The sequence below is a fragment of the Meles meles genome, chromosome 6, assembly GCF_922984935.1.
Source record: "Meles meles chromosome 6, mMelMel3.1 paternal haplotype, whole genome shotgun sequence".
Classification (NCBI taxonomy): Eukaryota; Metazoa; Chordata; class Mammalia; order Carnivora; family Mustelidae; genus Meles; species Meles meles.
The window spans coordinates 77472367-77493003 of record NC_060071.1 but is presented as its reverse complement, the minus strand read 5'-3'; the positions used below and the strand labels follow the sequence as shown (position 1 = coordinate 77493003).

Genomic DNA, 20637 nt, shown 5'->3' with positions numbered 1-20637 from the left:
TTAGTCTCAGGTTCCTCATCTGTAGAACTGGGTCTCTGTCTCATAGAGGCGTGATTTACATTTTTGCCATACTTGCCTCCTTTTCTATCCAAACGGTGGCCGTTTCAAGCAGATGGAGTTTCTGCTCCTGTCATGGTGGCTCACTGTCCTTTTCTAGGTATAGTCTTCCTTTTCAACAGCTGATGGAACTCCAGCCCTGGTAGGCTAGTGTTGCTACTAGACCTTGAAGTCATTTACTGATAATCGCTTAAGTAAGTTTTTTTCTATGCATGGCTGACTTCACTCATTGCTGATTTCATTGTCAGGGGAATCACGTGCTGTCCTCTCTGCCAGGAATTTGTCCTCTCCTCTGTCCTCCCCCAGCCCTAGCACCTGCCTCTCTGTGCTCAGTCCAGGTAACACAGTGGTCCTGGTACCCACCTGCACCTGTTTCACTGCCCCAGACTGGATGCGGTGCCACCCATTGACTTTCAGAGCACCCAGTTCTTACCCATGTTCACTTTTCTATGAAGGCTGGAGACTGGGTCTTGTACAGGGCCTGGAACACAGCTGATGCTCAGTATGTGCTGGCTGGATGCATGAATGAATGAATGAATGGATTGGGAGTTCTGAAGGAACCTTGCTGTCCTGGTTACCGTTGGGGCGCCTGGGTGGCTCAGTGGGTCAAGCGTCTGCCTTCAGCTCAGGTCTTGATCCCAGGGTCCTGGGGTCGAGCCCCACTTTGGGCTCCCTGCTCTTCAGGAAGTCTGCTGCTCCCTCTCCCTCTGCCTGCTGATCTCCCTCTTTGTGCTCTCCATCTCAAATAAATAAAATCTTAAAAAAAAAAGTTACTTTTCCTAACCAGAGAGGTATGCAGATGGACCCTCCTGAAGCCAGTTATTCTGGAATCTCAGGGTTCTTTGAGGATTGGTCCAGTTTCTGCAGCCAGAAGGCCCAACATCCCAGGGAGACGTCATCCCACAGTCTTGCATGCAAATGGGGAGGCACATAGTGTTCTGGAATGTATACAGGCTGTGGAGGTGGCCACGGACTGAGTTTCCTCCGTTTTCTCTATCATAAGATAAAGACAGTCGGCCTGCTCTGTGTGAGAATGTAAGTGACCTAACACTTTATTGTCAGTCACAAATGGTCTTTCCTTCAGTCACGTGCATCTTACTAATTCAGTCACAGGTGTCTTACTAGTTTCCGGATACTTTCTGCATTGTCTTTGGATGACCTAGGAGCTGTTTTAGTTTTACGGAGATCAGAAAGGAGGGCTGAGACCCTTCTTCTCTTTGCCGGCAAAGCAGAACTTTTCTCTTGGTGGAGGCGGGGCTGGGTGTCCAGAAGTCTGGCTCCAGCTTCCTCTTTCACTAATGGGACATTTTTCGTCCTGGGTTCTTTCTCACAGGCGGTCTGTCCATGCTGTACCCATCAGCCAGCAACATCTGTTCAGGCTCCTGGGAACAGAGCACTGGTCTTTAGGGATCGGGCAGAATCTTCACGTCCCTGATGCTTGACTCTAGTGGCTTGCATGGAGCAGGTCCTTTGACAAATGGCCGCTGGATGGATGAACAGGAGATAGGCCTCCAGCTGCAGCTTGGCCGAGAAGGGCATTGCGTGCTTTGGGCTCTCGGGGGGCTTTCAACTGACGGCTGGGGTGACTGTGGGAGCAGGGCACAGGGGAGGGCAGATGGCTCCTCCTGAGTCTCCCAGAGCTGCCTGTGGGCTATAGAGGACTTCGGATCTCGGCGTGTTTGTCTTAGAGCTTTGGCCATGGGTCCCTGTGCAGCTCCTTCTGATACCAGATGACTGACTTCATGTACTTGGGGCTGATGAAGTGGAACAGCCAGGTGCTGGGCCCCCAACTGATTTTTGCCCTTTGAACTTTCTCCTTGGAAGCTGATTACTTTCCCAGAGGAGTTTTCTCAAGAGCCACTTTAGGTTGGAGGTGAGGAAGCTTACATTTCATGTCCCATATTCACAGCAACAAACAGGCCGGGGTCAGAGCCTAGGGTTCTTTGTTACAGGGTCGGTGTAAACTTTGGCACAACCTCAGCGGCGGTGAGAGGGTAGAACTCTGTGTTGGTCTGATTCCCAAGGCTCTTCAGGGGTTCACCCTTGGTCTCCTCCTTTTTCTGTTTTCTTTCTCTCTGCCTCAGAAGAGACTGAGGGGATAACCTAAAGGGGACTGGGGAAGGAGCTGGGGACATTGAGTCCCCACCCTGGCTGTACATTGGAATCACCTCAGAATTTAGAAAAATGCTAATGGCCCCTTCCCCTCCCACCTGTTTCCCCAACCAAATAAATCCAAACCGCTGATTAGAAGAATGGGAATTGGGGATGCCTGGATGTCTCAGTCAGTTAAGTATCTGCCTTCTGCTCAGGTCATGATCCTGGGGTCCTGGGATCGAGTCCTGTGTCGGGGCTCTCTGCTTAGCAGAGAACCTCCTTTTCTCTCTCCCTCTGCTGTTCCCTGTGTTCATGCTCTCTCTCTCCCTCTCTCTCTCTCTGACAAATAAATAAATATTTTTTTAAAAAAGGGGGGAATTGGCTTGGAGAATGAGAATTGGGGAAAAGTTGCTGCTGAGAACTGATGGGGGCCTTGGGAAGAAAGGTTCTCAGTTGTCACTGTCCTTTAGAATTATGTGGGGAGTGGGGAGCTTCAAGAACGTGCTCATGCCTGGGCTCTACCCCAGAGTTGCTGACTTCATTATCCAGGGCAGGCCAGAGCCCTGGACTTTGTTAATCTTGTCAAGTGATGCCACTGTGCAGCCTGGATAGACGGGCACTGCGTTAAGTGAAGGGCTTGGGCTTGTTCTGCTCAAGGTGGTTCTGTAGGTGATGATTTCACTTAGTGAGTGCCTTTACTTAGCACATCCAAAGCAGGTAGGTCATCAGACTCCTCCAGGAAACCCCGTCTCAGGCCTCCTGCATTAGAACTGCTGGGTTGGAGCCCTGAAGCTGTAACATTCCCCGGGTGGTTCTGATGCTTGGGGTCCTGTTTCTGAGGACCCGAACTGTACTTGGCTGAGCAAACCAAGAAGAAGCTGATGGACAGAGCTAGTCAGCTTTGAGAAGGGAGCAAATAGTGTGGCTTAATAGAAGGGCCTCCTGGTGCAGACTGCCTGCTCGCTCCTTCAGAGTGGTGCAGGGCTATGGCAACCGACATGCTGGCTGAGTTCCAGGAGGCAGAGAAGGAGGCCTCTGGTCTGGCGACCCATAGGGTTTATGCTTGGCTTGTCTTCTTGCCACATGCTTTCACCCATGATGCCTGAGTGAGCAGAATGGTTCTGTAGCCTGAAAGGTAAAAGAATTTGAGGACCATCTGCTGTCTGGGACCTATAACAGCACCTAGGAAGGGTGGAAGAAACAATACATCAAGGAAGCCAGGAAGAAAAAAGTGTGTGTGTGTGTGTGTGTGTGTGTGTGTGTGTGTTTGTGTTTAAGAGCTTATTTATTTGACAGAGAGAGAGAGAGGGAATACAAGCAGGGGGAATGGGAGAGGGAGAAGCAGGCCTCCCAGTGAGCAGGGAACCTGATGCGGGTCCTGATCCAGGACTCTGGAATTAGGACCTGAGCGGAAGGTAAGTGCTTAATGATCGAGCCACCCAGGCACCCCAAGAAAAATGATTTTTAAGATGTAGAGAGTATCCTAACCCAGCATGAGACAGCCCAGACAGACAGACAGCAGAGAAAGGGAGGAAAGACTTGAAATTTGTAGGGTTAGGCAATAGACCTGAAGCTTTTTCAGAGAGCTTACATGTGGTTGTTCTGAGGAAATGACAGCGATAGAACATTCTGGAGACATCTGGGTATAGCAGGCCTGAGCAAACCAGTTAAGAAACTTGGTGGCTCCCCAAAGGCTGTGACTCTGACTATATGTAGACTAGCCTAATGCAGAGACATGCGGTTTTCCCTGGAGCAACATACCACAAAGCTTGCTTGAGTCAGTTAAGCCCACCGATGGCTATCCTTTGCTGTCCTTTGGGTTGAATGATGTCACCAGTCAGAAGATACCTGAGGTATGTCTCTGGTAACTTTGAAGTTCAAGATAGGGAACTGAGTGGAAGGTAGCATTTTCATGTCTGTCTATTGAAGGCTGTGTATATGAAAGCAAAAAGAGAACCTAGAACAGAGTCCTCGACTATGAATGCTAAGATAGCAGAAGGCTAAACTCTGGGAAGGGATAGAACAGATTTCACTGCTGAAAATTTCACCTGAAATTTTAGAGGAAAGGAGAAAAATGCACAGATGAAAGTATAAATCTGGGTATTCTGGAGGCTGTGAGGAATTATAGGGAAGAATAAAGGTGGAAAAGTTGCTGAGTAATGCATTTGGGAAAAACAGGGTAGAAGACTGGGAATGATGCTTTTGGACTCCTATTCTATAAACATTAAATAAGGCCAATAAACATTTGCTTTTTACTTTTATTTGCAAAGAGGAAAGAATTTCCTATTTGATTAGAATATGACCGGGAAAGCATATATACCTTGTTGAGAAATGGCGGGTTTCCTAGAAAAGCTGAGACTGATGTGGTGTGTCAGAGAGAGCTTTTCCTGTATCAGGATCTGCTGTAGAATGAGATGATGCTTGCTCCCTCTGGGCAAGATCGAGTTTTGATTCTTTGGATTGCGGTGAGAGGGAAATTTCAGTACTCCAAGATACAGAGACCTGTCAAAGGATTTTACTTCCCCGTTTTTTCATTCTGACAAATGCAGTGAACAGTCCCACCCTGTGCTGCCTCAGGCTCTCTGCCTGCAGATGGATTTCTTCTTACAGCTAAACAGAAGTCTTTCTTCTCTTACCCTGGGCCTCACAGATATGTGGCCCATCTCTTAGGGAACAAAGACACTAGCCTCTGTTAATCTGTCCGCTTACCTGGGGAAGAATTATTACGTGGTGCTGTCAGAGACTCTCAGGTTCCACTTGGGGAATTTTCCTGAAGGTCTCCTATAGCAGTAGGGCATGGAAATAAATCCCCATCCTAAGGGAAGAAGCATGGTGGAGAGAACAAGAGGATAAAAGCAAAAAGAAGTAGGAATGATGTGATTGTAGGTATAAACTGCACACCATCGGATCAGAGGGAGGAGAAATAGTTTGCTTTCCTAAAAAATCACGACGAAATTTGTACAAAAGGGAAAATAAGGCAGTGATGGTAGTCTCAACTCCTTGAGCATTTTTTTGCTAAAATCTTTTTCATTCCATTAGAAGCAGTACCTTTATAATTAAAAAAAAAGTTTATTATAAAACAGTTTGAACATACAAAAATAGATATGTGATATGATGAATAATGTGATGAACTCCCAGGGTTCAAGCACCAGCATGAATGATTAGTCACCCTTGTTTTATCTATACTCCAACCACCCCCCCATCCCACTAGACTATTTAAAGCAAATCCAAGACATTATACAATTTAACCTATAAAGGCTTCAGTATGAATCGCTAAAGGATAAGGATGTTGCTATTGTTTAGTATTTTTATATTGTATAGTGTTATAATATTGTATAGTATTATTAATTTAACATAACCAGGGGAAATGTGGGATCCTTGTGTGAAAGTGACTCTGCCTACCCAGAGTTTGTACCTCCCAGAAGAAGAAATCGTGTATTTCCTCAGAAATACACTCTAAATTTGGGCAGAGATTGCAGAAAAGTTCAGGGGAAACAATTTATAATCTCATAGCTAGGGACTTTAAAAAAAAAAAAAAAAGGACCAGTAGCTTCTCCGAATGAAATTTTCACCTATTTTATCAGAATTCTCTTATTTAGGAAGAGGAGAACCATGTGAACAAACCAATGACTGAAGCTTTTTGATAAACTTAGATTTTTAGAAACAAGATCCGTAAGAGATGGTGAGAAGTGGTATAATGAGGACTAAATGCAGGAGTGACCCAGAACTGTGAGAACACCCGAAGGTCGGTGCCCAGCATCAGCCTAGATCTGTAGAACCGACTGTGGAGGATGAAAAGCTCTAGAAGCAACAAACAGAGTGAGAACAGCAAGGGCAGTTAGTTCTGTAATAACAGATGGTGGAGAGAAAGGAGAAGGCCATAGTCCCATTTTCCCTATTGTTACATTGCAGAAAGATTGCTAACCTAGTAAAGAGTCATTAAAAAAACAGATCCAGGCCAACAAAAAAACCAAGACCAGGAGAACTGAGGAGATAGTAATAAAGCATGGCATTGCTTTAAGTGTTCCTAACTATCCACTCGCAGACAAATGGAAAGAATTTATAACTAGCTCAGGCATTCTCCATGAGGAATCTCCCCGATCTTGAAGAACAGGAAGGGTGTGAAAAGAAAGCTGTTGAGTGAGGTATTAACTAATTTTCCTATTGCTGCTGTAACAAATTCTGACCAATTCGGTGACTTAAATCAACACAAATTTAGGGGCACCAGGGTGGCTCAGTCAGTTAAGTGGTTTTCGCTCGGGTCAGGATCTCATGGATTTTTTTTTTTTTTTTAAGATTTTATTTATTTATCAGAGAGAGAGAGATCACAAGTAGGCAGAGAGGCAGGCAGAGAGAGAGGGGGAAGCAGGCCCCCTGCTGAGCAGGGAGCCCGATGCAGGGCTGGGTCCCAGGACCCTGAGATCATGACCTGAGTGGAACGCAGAGGTTTAACCCACTGAGCCACCCAGGCACCCCGGATCTCATGGGTCTTGAGATGAAGTCCTGCATTAGGCTCCATGCTCAGTGGGGAGTTTGCTTGATGATTCTCTCCCTCTGCCCCTCCCCAAATTCCCATGTGTGCATGTACTTACTTTTTCTCTAAAATATATAAATCTAAAAAACACACAAGTTTATTATCTTACCTGTAGAAGTCTGAAATGGGTCTCATTGGGCTAAAATCAACGTTATCAGCAGTGACTTGCTACTTTCTGGGTCCTCTAGGGAAGAATCCATTTTCTTGCCTTTTCTAGCTTCTAGAGGAGGCCCATATTCCTTGGTTCTTGGTCCCCTTTCATCTTCAAAGCTAGCAGTGGCTAGTCAGGTCTTTCTCACATTGCATCACGGTGACACCAACACTTCTGCCTTCCAGGGCCATTATTCTGTCCACAAAAATGATAATCCAGTTTTCTGAGGAAGAGGTGGATTCTGGGAATTTTTTTTTAAAAGATTTTAATTATTTGACAGAGAGATCACAAGTAGGCAGAGCAGCAGGCTCCCCGATTCTCAGCATTCTGCACTGAATAATTTGAAGTTCATTCCAGTCTAAATTCTGGGCTCATCTGTTAAACCTGGTTAGCAGTGTATGAGGAAAAGAAAGGAAGATCTCTAGTTACCTTATAGATTTACTAGAAATAAACCATGCTAAGCTAACCTCATTTTTGGTTCAATTTTGGCCTCATCTTGGCTTAATTTTAATTTTTTATTCAAGTATAATATAAAAGGAACAGTGCATGTGTCCTAAGTGTACAGGTTGATGCATTTTCACAAATTCACACAACTGTGACCATCATCCACATCAAAAAGCCAGCCCCCTGAGCCTCTCTTGTGTTCTCCCAGTCACTCCCTCTTGTCCCCCATGCACACACAAAGGGAAAATGCTATCCTTCTTAGTAGCATAGATCGTTTTGGCTATTCTTAAGTAAGTGGATATACAAGATATGCATTTTTTTTTTTTTTTTTGGTACCTGACTTCTTCACTTAATACGTTTGTGAAGTTCATATTTTTATAGTTGTAGATACTTCATACCATTATTTAGTATTCCACTGTATTTAGCCACTCTACTGTTGATTGGCATTTGGGTTGTTTCTAATGATTATTTTTGCAATTATTATTTTTTAGAGATTTTATTTATTTATTTGACCGAGAGAGACACTGCGAGAAAGGGAACAGAAGCAGGGGGAGTGGGAGAGGGAGATATAGTCCTCCTGCTGAGCAGGGAGCCCAATGCGGGCGCATCCCAGGACTCTGGGATCCTGACCTGAGCCGAAGCAGATGCTTAACGACGGAGACACCCAGGTGCCCCTCAATTATTATTTTTAACTAAACTCTATGCCCAACACAGGGCTCAAACTTAGGACTCTGAGATGAAGAATCATATGCTCTCCGGTTCTTGGCTGGCTCAGCTGGTAGGGCATGTAACTCTTGGTCTCAGGGTCCTGAGTTTGAGCCCCATTTTGGGTGTAGAGATTATGTTTAAAAAAAGAAAAAAATCACATGCTCTATGGGACTGTGGTTATTTCTAAATAGCAGTGAACATTCTAGTGTAAATATGTGCTATTTCATTTGGATCATTGGATATGTCATTAGAATGCAAGAGCAGAGACATATACAGATTTCAGAAAAGTTCTTGGCAAGTTCTCATTCTTTTTTTAAATTTATTTTTTATTTTATTTTATTTTTTTAAAGATTTGATTTATTTATTTGACAGAGAGACATTTATTTATTTAACAGAGAAAGTATAAGGTGGGGGAAGGGAGCAGCAGGGAGAAGGAGAAGCAGGCTCATGCTGAGCAGAGAGCCTGACATGGGTCTCGATCCCAGGACCCTGGGATCATGACCTAAGCAGAAGGCCGATGCTTAACCAACTGAACTACCCAGGTGCCCCTCTCATGATATTCTGGCTGATGAGGTAGAAAAAGGTGGACTAGATAAAAGAGTAGTTTGGTGGATTCTTGGTTGATGTTGTGGAATAATGACAGCATAGGGGAAGGTCTATAGTGATGATTACAGGGCTCTGCCTATCTAGTCAACATTTTTGTCAATGACTTCAGGAAAGACCCAGAGAGTGTGCTAATCAAATTTGCAGATTTCATGGGGCGCCTGGGTGGCTCAGTGGGTTGGGGCCTCTGCCTTCGGCTCGGGTCGTGGTCCCGGGGTCCTGGGATCGAGCCCCGCGTCCGGCTCTCTGCTCCGCGGGGAGCCTGCTTTGAGCCTGCTTTCTCCTCTCTCTCTGCCTGCCTCTCTGCCTAGTTGTGATTTCTCTCTGTCAAATAAATAAAATATTTAAAAAAAAAATTTGCAGATTTCACAAAATTGAAGGCTTTTGACATGCCTGATAAAATTAAGGGGGAAAATCCATTTTTAGTAGTTGAGAATGATATCTAAAAATTTCAGAGGAAAGTTGCTAGGAATAAATGTTAAAATCTCATATTTGGGATTAAAAAAATTACTTTTGGGACATCTGGGTGGCCCAGTTGGTTAAGTGTCTGCCTTTGGCTTGGGTCATGATCCCTGAGTGCCAGGACTGAAACCCACATAGGGCTCCTTGCTCAGTGGGCAGTCTGCTTCTTCCTCTGCCGCTCATCCTGCTCGTGCTCTCTCTCTCAAATAAATAAAACTTTTTTTTTTTTTTAAAAGATTTTATTTATTTGTCAGACAGACAGAGTGCATGAGTCAGAGGCGGAGGGAGAAGCAGGCTTCCTGCTCAAGAGCCCGATGCAGGGGAACTTGATCCTAGGACCCTGGGATCATGACCTGAGTCACCCAGGCATCCCTCAAATAAATAAATTAAAAAATTTTTAAAAAAATAAATAAAATCGTTAAAAAAATCACTATTATAGGCCCCAAAAGGGGGATAGGGAAATGCTCATCAGTTTGAGGTGGGATTGTAGTTGACAGTGAATTCAAACTGAGACCCCTTAGTCTGCAGAAATGTCTGTCGTGTTCTCTGTGGGTCTCCTGTTTCAGGGACATCCTGACAAAGCGAAGTGAATGCAGAGGGGAGAACCTCGGTGGTGAGCAGCCTGGAAGCCATATTTGCACAGTGGAGGCTGAAGAAACTGGGTTTTTAGTCTGAAAGGGGGAAGCCTCCAGGGGGACAGGATGTTAATCTTTGATGATAAGAAGGGCCATTATGTGGATGCAGAATTAGCCAAATTCTGTGTGGTTCCAGAGGTGAGATATAGGACTGCTGGGTAGAAGTGTGGTGAGGAGAAAGTTTTTGGCTTCATGGAAGGAAGAGCTGTTGATCTCTTTAAAAATGGAATGAGTTGGGGCGCCTGGGTGGCTCAGTGGGTTAAGCTGCTGCCTTCGGCTCAGGTCATGATCTCAGGGTCCTGGGATCGAGTCCCACATCGGGCTCTCTGCTCGGCAGGGAGCCTGCTTCCCTCTCTCTCTCTCTCTCTCTCTGCCTGCCTCTCTGCCTACTTGTGATCTCTCTCTCTCGCTGTCAAATAAATAAATAAAATCTTAAAAAAAAAAATGGAATGAGTTGTCTCATAAATAAAGTACTGAGGTTTTATAGTCCCTGGGAATCTGAAGCAGAAAATACACTGAATAGTACCTTAAGTTTTATGTGTTCTGTTCTCTGATTTAAAACTAACAGTGCTGGAAAAACCCAAAACAACCTAAAAACTAACAGTTTTGGGAAAACTGTGGGGTTAAAGTTCTTTTTCAGGGACTGTTTAGTGTGGGCATCTAAAGCAGATCTGGGCATCCGATCCTGAGTGGGCCTGCGCACTTTGTTCTGTTCTGGATCAACCTGTGTGGGTGCTTTCCTGGCTTTTGAGTTCTGCAGCCGTTGCTGGGCCTTAGAGCTAGGACTAGCCTGCTTACTCCTCCAGTAGAGCCCATGACCATTTAGGAGCATCTCCCCACCCTCCTCCCTTTTTAAAAAGATTTTATTTATTTGGGGCGCCTGGGTGGCTCAGTGGGTTAAAGCTTCTGCCTTCAGCTCAGGTCATGATCCCAGGGTCCTGGGATTGAGCCCTGCATCAGGCTCTCTGCTCAGCGGAGAGCCTCCTGTCTCTCTCTCTGCCTGTCTCTCTGCCTACTTGTGATCTCTGTCTGTCAAATAAATTTAAAAAAAATCTTTTTTTATTTATTTACTTGGAGAGCAAGCAAGAGAGCATGAGCTGGGGGAGGGGCCAAAGGAGAGGAAGAAACAGACTCACCACTGAGCAGGGAGCCTGGTGCCAGATCCCAGGATCCTGGGATCAAGACCTGAGCCTAAGGTGGGTCCAAGTGACTGAGCCACCCAGGGGCCCTGAGCATCTCTCTTTTTAAAAATATTTATTTATTTATTTAAAAGAGAGAAAGAGAGTGTATGCATGAGAGTATGAGAGGGCGGAGGGTCAGAGGGAGAAGCAGACTCTGCTCAGTGGGGAACCCAACCTGTACTTACTTGATCCTGGGACTCAGGAACATGACTGAGCCTACGGCAGATGCTTAACCGACTGAGCCGCCCAGGGGCCCAGAGCATCTCATGAGAGGATTGTGGGAGTGGCTTCTTCAAAGCATCTTCCTCCAAAGCAGGTCAAAGCAGGAATGGAGCTGCATGTGAGTCAGGAGTCCAAGGTGATTTCAGGCCATCATCTTGTGGGCTTGTACCAATGTTGGGTGGAGATGGAATTATACCTAGAGGTAGGAGGGTAGGGCATTTCTGCCCTTGAAGCTGACTTGCAGTTGCCTCTGTATTACTCTAACCCCATGGTCCCCTCCTTTCCCTGCCTCTGAAACAGGAGGTTGGGTCCCACTGTAGGAACAGTACACTGGGCTGGGCTTTGGGGTCTCTGGTGAGCTGTGTCAGCTGTGGGTGAGGCAAAGAGCCCAGTCAGCGGTGCTGCCTGGCATACCCATTCCCTGCCCCCATAGCCAAGAGGCCCCAGAAGAAGCTGGGTGCTAGAGAAGGTGAGGGCCAGCTCTCTTCAGGCAGTTCCTCTGCTCCTGGTTTCTTTCCAGAGGATTCCCTTCTTCATTCAGACTGACCCCCTGTGCTAAGTACAGAGAGTAGATCAGGGCAGGAAAATGGGTCAGTGGCTGAGAAATAAGGCTCAGGTGCTGGGGAGGGAGAAAAACTGGCAGGTCAAAGGAGAGGTACAAATGGATGGATACAGAATTTACGTAGAGAAGCGGTAGGGATGGAAATGGCAACAGTCCATTATTTTCATTTCAGAATTTGTTGTAGTAAAGGGTGATGAGTTGTCTGTTTGCTGCCTATAGGCATTGGCAAAGCTGAGAGCAGCTCCCTGTGGCACATGGCTGTAGACTGAGCCAGAACTCGGCCTGTCCCAGCTTGGTGTTATGACTGTGGGTCCCTTAGGGCTAACCATCCACCTCAATGAGGCGATCCCTTCCCTTGTGAATAGTGCAGCATCAGGTGTCCCTGGTGTTTATTTATTTTTTTTCACTAGTCTCTGTACCCAATGTGGGCCTTGAACTCAGGACCCCGAGACCAAGAGTTGTGTGGTCTACTGACTGAGCCAGCCAGGTGCCCCCCACCTTTTGTCCCTGGTTAGTCTATCTGTCTTTTTAAAAATTTTTAAAAAGATTTTTTATTTATTTCAGAGAGAGCGAGCGAGCGTGCACGCAAGTGAGCAATCATGAGCAAGGGGAGAGGGAGAGGGAGAAGCAGAAGCTAGCTCCCTACTGAGGGAGGGAGCCTAAGGTGGGGCCAGATCCCAATTTCCGGAGATCAGGACCAAGCCAAAGGTTAAGGGAGGGCAGAGGCTTAACTGACTAAGTCACGCAGGTGCTCCTGTCCCTGGTGTTTCTAATCAGAAACCTCAGCTGGGGGGCACCTGCACCTGGGTGGCTCAGTTATTAAGCGTCTGCTAAGCATCTGCCTTAAGCTGGGGTCATGATCCCAGAGTCTTGGAATCAAGCCCTGAATGGGACTCCCTGGTCCCTGTGGGGCCTGCTTCTTCCTCTCCCACGCCCCCTGCTTGTGTTCCCTCTCTCGATTTCTCTGTCAATTAAATAAATAAATAAAATCTTAAAAAAAGAAAGAAAAACCTGGGCCAGGTCCTATTTGTAAGGCAGCAGCAGAGCCCAAGGGTGAGGTGTAGGGGCTACACAATGGAGAGAAGTTGTAGGAGGGCGGACGGATGGCTGGAAGCAGAAGTCCAGTGGCGATTAAAGGATGGGTGATTGACTGCGGAGGATTAACAGGTCTGAAAGATTCTTGGAGGGTGAGATACGGACACTAATGTCACTTTGTGGGGTGCTAGTGGAGACTGTGCTTGTCTTTAATTATTAACTTAGCATTGAGGAATTATGGGTGCAGTCTTGCCCAGCCCTGTGATAAGGTTTGTTTATTGTCTTGTTTATTAGGTAGAAAGGCACATGTTTGTATAGGACTAGGATGCCCTTTCTAGGGAAGAGGAAAAGAGTTTTGGCGGCCAGGAGACTAGGAGGGGTGCAAAGGAGGGAGAGGGAGAGACAGAAGATGACCCAGCTGTTCCCTGAGGTTGGTCTTTCCTGCTTCTCAGGATGGAGATGCTTCTGGGCCAGTGTGGCGAGGCCAGGACACAAGAAAATAGGAGGATTAGGGACAATGAAGGACATGCCTCTGCCAGAACTGAGACAGCGAGGAGGCTTCCTGTGAAGCATGCAAGCCCAGCACCAGACCTCCCTTTCTCTACTGGGAAAGAAGGCAGGCTGATTCTGACCTTGCCCTTGGAGCCCTTGTAAGGTGGCAAGCCTTCCTCTTCAAGCTCCTGTGGCTGAACTGGAAAGGCAGGGGCAGTGAGGTGATTGGCTTCCACAGTGGAGGTGGGCTGCAGGGGCCTGCCCACTTCAGACGCTGGTGTGGGATCCAGAACATTAAGCGGGCTCTCAGAATCCTTTCTTTTCACTCTCGTCCCAGCCACATCCGGGGACTACAAGGCAACCTCACAGCAAATGTGGGCTTCCCTTCTTGAATTTCTTCTTAAGTAGTGGATTGAAACTTTTTTGGGGGGAAAATGGATTTCCCCGAGATTCTGACAAAGGCTATGGACCTTTTTCTTAGAAAAATGCATATTCTTTGGACATATGTACTTAACTATTTACAAGGAATTTCAGGCCTTGTGGAAGCCCTAGGTTAAGCACCCTGGCTCTAAGGGTGATCCATGAATTTTCCCAGAGCTCGCAGGGGTCAAAGTATTGCCTCTGTCCCAGGGTAGGACTTAAGGAATGTTTGTGGCTCGCTCTTTTGCATTGTCCATCAGGAAAAATGCCATTCCCACTCTATAGGAACCTTGGCTCCAAGGATCTTTCCAAGTACAAAAACAAGTGGCTGAGCTGGCAGGCGGAGCAGGAAGTCTGGCCCCCATTCTAATCCTTGGCCACACGTCCTGACCCGCTGGCCCCTCACTGGATAAGTCACAACAGGAATTGCCAAGGTTAACAATACCACAGATTGCTGAGTCCTGGAGCCTCTATCAGGAGGTAAAGGGGTGTAAAGCTGGGAGGACAGTGACTTTTCAAAGCCTGATAGCCGATAGCTGGAAAACATCACTATCCTGTATGGCTGCCAGTCACCTCCCACTGCTGGGAGTACTGTTGTGTCTAAGCAAATCCAGTTACTTTGTTTGCTCCTGATTAAGTGCTGAGGGTGTGTGTGCGGTGCTGCCTACACAGATGCTCAGCTGGGCCTTTGAATGCTAATGCTGAGGACCTGCTGGGCAGAGGTTTCAGATAGCTCAGGTCTTTGGCCAAAGGGTCTGTTTTGATGACTGCTTCCGAAAGTAATGCTTGGGGGTCCAAGGCTCTCTGGGTGGTAGGGTCATTCACCGATCAGAATTGCTCTTTTTTCAGGTCTCTTAACCTTCATTAACTGTGCCTATGTCAAGTGGGGGACGCTGGTACAAGATGTCTTCACCTATGCTAAAGTGTTAGCACTGATCGCTGTCATCGTCGCGGGCATTGTTAGACTTGGCCAGGGTAAGCCGGAATAGCAGTGAACTCTTGTGCGTTTTCTTTGCGTCCTACTTCTTTAAATGCTTTTTGTGCATTCTCATTTGCTAAGTGCCATGATTTACATTTTATAGAGGAGGAGACTGAGGCCGTAGAATTAAGTATCTTGCCCAAGTCCCTAACTCCTAGTACGTCAGTGGGGATTTGTACACAGGCTGACCTCAAACCTGTCTTCTCCGCATGCTCCCAGAGGCTGATCTTGGCAAAAGGGCTGATGGTCATGTCCTGGGAGTTGGCTTTAGCCGACTGTCCAGCCCAGTGCTGTGGCTATGTTTGGTCTACCCTTGGAAGTTCTGCAAGGGCAGAAATGAACTCCTTGTATCCACCCCTCTCCAATTTCCAGGTAGGAACACTAGTCTGCCCTGCTAGTCTGTTGCCCTGGGCATAAGAAGCGCTGTCCTTCTTCCATCCTGTACCAGCTGTTTGTGGTGTTAGAAAGGGGGTAAGAATGGGGCAGCTTACAGGGCAGGACAGAACCACATCATTTCTGTTCTATAGGCCTTCTGCTCTGTAGTGGTTTCTCACCCTAGAAAGCTGCCCTAGTCTTTCCTGTCAGGATCCCCATGCTGTCTCCCGTTCCGTTTTACCAGTGTCCTTGCTGCGGAAGGGGTTCTAAGCCACTCACTTGCTGTGAGCGTCATGTTCTTCTCCTTTTCTGGATCACTTTGAAGCTGGGGGTAGGCCACTAATCCTTCTGCCTTTGCATGTTCTCTGGATTCTAGGAGCCTCGACTCACTTTGAGAATTCTTTTGAGGGTTCATCATTTGCAATGGGTGATATTGCCCTGGCACTGTACTCGGCTCTGTTCTCTTACTCGGGCTGGGACACGCTCAACTATGTCACTGAAGAGATCAAGAATCCTGAGAGGTAGGTATCTCCCCATCAGTTTTCCATAGCAGTAAGGATAGCTATCATTTACCCATATAGCTCACCATAGCTACCGAGACAGATTTTACCAGCTCCGCTTGAATAGATGCCAGGCCTAAAGGCGGGAGAGATAACTTGTCGGGTAACCGCAGGCCTTTTCACATCTGTCCCTTCATTCCTCCATTAAGTACAGCAGGTTGTACCTGTTCATGTGTGCTTTCTCCTGGGTTTTCCTTAATATTCACCTATCCTTATTCCCACATCTTAGGTCACAGATGCCCCCAAACTTTCCTGTTTTCCTTTCGAGCCCTTCCTGGTTTCTCAAATTTGTACTGACATAGTGGTATGATGTCAGTATTTAACAGCATTATTTCAGCCTTGTTATTCTAAATTATTCCGCAGTTATGCAGAATGACAAGAGCACTGGACAGGGAGTCAAAGGGTCTGGAGCCTGTCTTTCCACTGATTTGAGTCCCCTGCCAAGGCTACTGGCTTCCTTATCTGTAAATTGAGGGGGTTGAATGATGTGATCTCCAGAGCCCTTCCTGCCTCTCAAATTCAATGATTCTTGGAACTAAGATGTTCCAAGAGTGGAATGGAGTTTCTGTAAATTTTTAAGTCAAAACAATAAACTCCTCTTGGTGCACAGCCAGTGTTGCAATCCCGGGAGCAGATGAGAGAAGTAGGACTGAGGCCCTGGGTCAGTGGTGGTGCTTCCACCTACTGGACAGAAGCTAAATGACTTGAGTATGCCCCCCTCCCCCACACTGTGAAGAATGTTTATGAAAGTCATAGCTTTATTGCTTTAGAGGATCTTGTCTTTGTGTCTTTCTCCTAGCCACTGGTTAGGATGGCCCCCAAGGTTCTCAGACTGAGTAAGGGGGTGGAGTGAACCCAGTTCCCAAGTTGCTTATTTAAATACACACATTGTTCTGGTCAGTGAGGACCTTACTCTCTGGATTTCACAATTTGCGTCCCTAATTTCCTCTTATATTTCTCAACCTTAAGACATATTTCCCAATGTTGGCAATCTTGTAAAGGGAATTCTGACACCAAGAGGCTTGGGATGTTAAAAAAAAAACACAACAAAACACCAAAAAAAAAAACCCACTAGCCACCTCCCCACCCCCACCGCCTTCTGTGCTATTACACAGTGACATTGCTTTTTACTAATCCTTTTTTTGCTGTTTGGTTAGCCTTTTCTCTAAATGTGATATTCCTTTCCCTTGATTCTCTTTAAGCTCTGAGCTCAAGAATGAACTCACTATAGTACACAGCTTCAAAAGCAAAAGCACTGGGGAAACAAACAGGAGGATCCATCCCTGGATTGGTGTAAGAGTCTGAGGATTAAAGGATGTGACCCTCGGACTAATGTCTGCATTATTCTGTTTGGCTGTAGGAATCTGCCTCTGTCCATTGGCATTTCCATGCCCATTGTCACCATCATCTACATCTTCACCAATGTGGCTTACTACACTGTGCTAGATATGAAGGACATCCTGGCCAGTGATGCCGTTGCTGTGGTAAAGGATTTTCACTAGCAGAAGGCTGAGGGTGTGTTTGTGGGCTTTTTGGAATATTGTAGGTCCTGAAAGTCCTGGAAAGGGGGTAGTCCTTGAAAGGACTATGCTTAGGGGTACCTAGCTGGCTCAGTTAGTTGAGTGTGCGACTCTTGATCTTGGGGTTGAGTTTGAGCCCCATTTGATGTAGGGAAACTAGGCTTACGAGGTTGTCACTCCAGCTGTGGAAGGAGGGTTGGTTAGATTAGGGGCCTCTGGGGGCATGCTTTCATCCTTTTTAGATCCTAATGACCCTTCTGTTCCTTTCCCTTAGACTTTTGCAGACCAGATTTTTGGAATCTTCAACTGGACAATTCCGTTTGCAGTTGCATTGTCCTGCTTTGGTGGCCTCAATGCCTCCATTGTGGCTGCTTCTAGGTAGGAGTGGTGTCTTTTATGGGGGGTGGGTGTTGTGAAGAGCTATGGCAGGGGAGGGTAGGACTTACAGGACCTAGAGTTTAGTCACTATGTTCCCCAAATCGTATTAACCCCTTTGTTCTTGTTTCCATTAGCAGCCTCCAGTTCTCACTCATCTCAAAACTGAACCCCATTCCATATTATTCACACTCTTTTGAAGGAGGGGAGGGTAGCAGGAGTGCTAGGAGGCATGTGAACCAGCCCCACCCAGTGTCCCACAAGTTTCTCAGCCTCTTATTTTACCCAAAATAGGCTTTTCTTTGTGGGTTCAAGAGAAGGCCACCTCCCTGATGCCATCTGCATGATTCATGTTGAGCGGTTCACGCCAGTACCTGCGCTGCTCTTCAATGTAAGTAACCTCAAGGATGGCGCTGAAAGGCAGACTGGGGGGAAATGTTAACAGAAGAAGTGGGGGCACCTGGTTAAGTGTCTGACATGATTTCAGCTCAGGTCATGGTTTTAGGGTTGTGAGGTCGAGTCCCCACGCTCAGCATGGAGTCTGCGTAAGGCTTGCTCTCTCTCCCACCACCATACATAAATCATAAAAACCAACAAAAACCAGCAAAGCAACTATTCTAGCTTTCCCAAAACCACTAAAGAATTTAGTAGAAAAACTGTCTTCTTGAAAAAGAAAAATGGTAACTCTTCCGGTCTAGGATAAAGCATAAAGTACACTGATTATAATGAAATGACTGCCATGATAGTAAATGACATAGTGTTTAAGGGAAAAATGATCTTCTGTGGGAGTAGGTAAAGGCGGAAAGACCTTCTTAGACAAAGTGCATTTGTTTTTTTTTAAAGATTTGAGAGTGCATGCCACGGTGAGGGACAGAGAGAGGGTCTTTTAAGCAGACTCCATAGGGAGGGCAGCACCGGACATGGGCTTGAACTCAAGACCCTGAGATCACAACTTGAGCTAAAACTAAGAGTCAGATGTTTAAGTGACTGAGCCACCCAGGTACTTCTAGATTATATATATATATATATATATATATAGAGAGAGAGAGAGAGAGAGAGAGAGAGAAATTTTTTTTTTTTTTTTTTTGTTAAAGATCTTATTTACTTATTTGACAGAGACACCGTGAGAGGGAGAGTGGGAGAGAGAGAAGCAGGCTTCCCTCCAAGCAGGGTACCTGACATGGAGCTTGATCCCAGGACACTGGGATCACGACCTTAGCCAAAGGCAGATGCTTAAGGACTGAGCCACCCAGGCACCCCTGGACAAAGTACATTTGAAGGGATTTTTAAGGTTAGGCTGCAAAAGGTGGAGATGGGCTTTAGGTTAATGAAACAGTATGTGGGGAGGTAGATGGGGCACCTGACTGGCTCAGTCAGTGGAGCATGCCAACTCTTGGTCTCAGGGTCGTGAGTTGGAGCCTCATGTTGGACATAAAGATTACTTTAAAAAAAGGTTATTAAAGAAACCCAAAGACCGTATCAGAGTCCTAGGGCAAAGCAGTATGGAGTTGGGTAGTAGGAGACAAAAGCTGAAAATGTAGGTTGGAGTCATTATGGAGAGAGGTTCTTCAGCAAAAGATTTGTGAGGATTGTACTGATCTGTGCTTTAGAGGTTAACTTGGCAAAGCTTTGAAGAATGGGCCTGAAAAACCAATTGAGAGGCCACTGGATTACTAGAAAAGGAAGGAGATACTGTAACTAGGGTGTTGAAGTTTGTGGGAACAGAAGAGGACAGATGTGGGTGAGTGTGGCTTCAGTGACCAAGGCTGTGAGGAGTTGACCTGGGCTTGTGTCCGCAGGGTGTCATGGCACTGATCTACCTGTGTGTGGAGGACATCTTCCAGCTCATTAACTACTATAGCTTCAGCTACTGGTTCTTTGTGGGGCTCTCCATTGTGGGTCAGCTTTACCTGCGCTGGAAGGAGCCTGATCGGCCTCGTCCCCTCAAGGTAATCCACCTCTATCCTACCTTTGCCTGGGACTTGGTGGTGGTTGGGTGTGGAGGTGAAGGGGTTGGAAAGGCTCAGTGCTCTCGTCTTCACAGAAGAAGCCGTTACTATAGCTGCCTAACCTCTACCTGTTTTCTCTGTACCCTCCAGCTCAGCCTTTTCTTCCCCATTGTCTTCTGCCTCTGCACCATCTTCCTGGTGGCCGTGCCACTTTATAGCGATACCATCAACTCCCTTATTGGCATTGGCATTGCCCTCTCGGGCTTGCCCTTCTACTTCTTCATCATCAGAGTGCCAGAACACAAACGACCTCACTGCCTCCGAAGGATTGTGGGTAAGCCTTTGGATCTTCAAGATGATTAGCTATTGTATGGCCTATTCCACCCCTCCACATCTGGTCCCCCGTCTCCCAAGTCAGCTTTGCCATTAGGCCTTCTGGTTGTTAGGCTTAACCAAATTATTCCTCAGGTCAGCCCCGTTCAGTGCCCCTTGAACTGAGCTCAGATGACCTCTTTTTAGTTCTGACTCATATTTCTCTTTGTAGCATCTGCTACATGGTACCTCCAGGTCCTGTGTATGTCAGTTGCTGCAGAGATGGATTTGGAAGATGGAGGAGAGATACCCAAACAACGAGATCCCAAGTCTAACTAAATACTGTCTAGAATCAATCCTGAGATGTGGAAAGCAGGGGCCTCTCATCCCTTACTGGCTGGAGCCAAGGAAGGTGAAAAGGAAAGTACACTTGGTTGAAGCTGCTCAGCCTAGGTTTCTGGACAGATGCCTTCAATTTTCGAACCTGCCTTTTAAGAGATGAAAAGTAATTTATTTGTTTTGCTACACATTGCTTTATTGTCCCTTAAAAAAAATCTGGAACAGACAGCGGTGGGGAGCATGTCAGGTGTGGGCTTGATCCCCTGTGTTAAGATTTTTACTCACCTCTGGGTGTGCCTACCCACTCCTTTTCCTTTAAAAGAGCCAAAAATGCTCCAAAATTCCTGCCTCCTTTAGAGACATGAAACTGTCACAGGTGCTAGATAATAAAAGGGTTATGTTCTAAACTTTGAGTGGTTTCATTTGAGAACGGTCCCAGAGACCTAATAGAACACTATAAAAAGTCTTGTGCTTGAAAGTATCTGAGTATTTCTTTCCTCTCAAATCAGCTGAGGCAACCACTCTATACAAGAGAACACACTGAAGCTGCTCTAGCAAAATGAGATTTTTCACTAACAGCCTAATTATATCTAAGAATTCTGAGCACATGTACTTCTGGAATATTTAT

General features: G+C 46.3%; 1 protein-coding gene across 3 annotated transcripts in view; it reads left to right on the top strand.

Moving 5' to 3' along the window:
* Positions 1–20416, top strand: part of SLC7A7 (solute carrier family 7 member 7) — a 32596-nt gene extending 12180 nt beyond the window's left edge. For all 3 annotated transcript variants that reach the window (XM_046008305.1, XM_046008306.1, XM_046008307.1), the window contains exons 3-10: positions 14450–14575; positions 15331–15475; positions 16875–16998; positions 17309–17412; positions 17704–17800; positions 19209–19358; positions 19509–19692; positions 19903–20416. In XM_046008305.1, the coding sequence (XP_045864261.1) occupies positions 14450–14575; positions 15331–15475; positions 16875–16998; positions 17309–17412; positions 17704–17800; positions 19209–19358; positions 19509–19692; positions 19903–20009 (1037 nt within the window). In that variant the 3' untranslated portion in view covers positions 20010–20416. The remainder of the gene's footprint in view (positions 1–14449; positions 14576–15330; positions 15476–16874; positions 16999–17308; positions 17413–17703; positions 17801–19208; positions 19359–19508; positions 19693–19902) is intronic.
* The last annotated feature ends 221 nt before the right edge of the window (positions 20417–20637 follow it).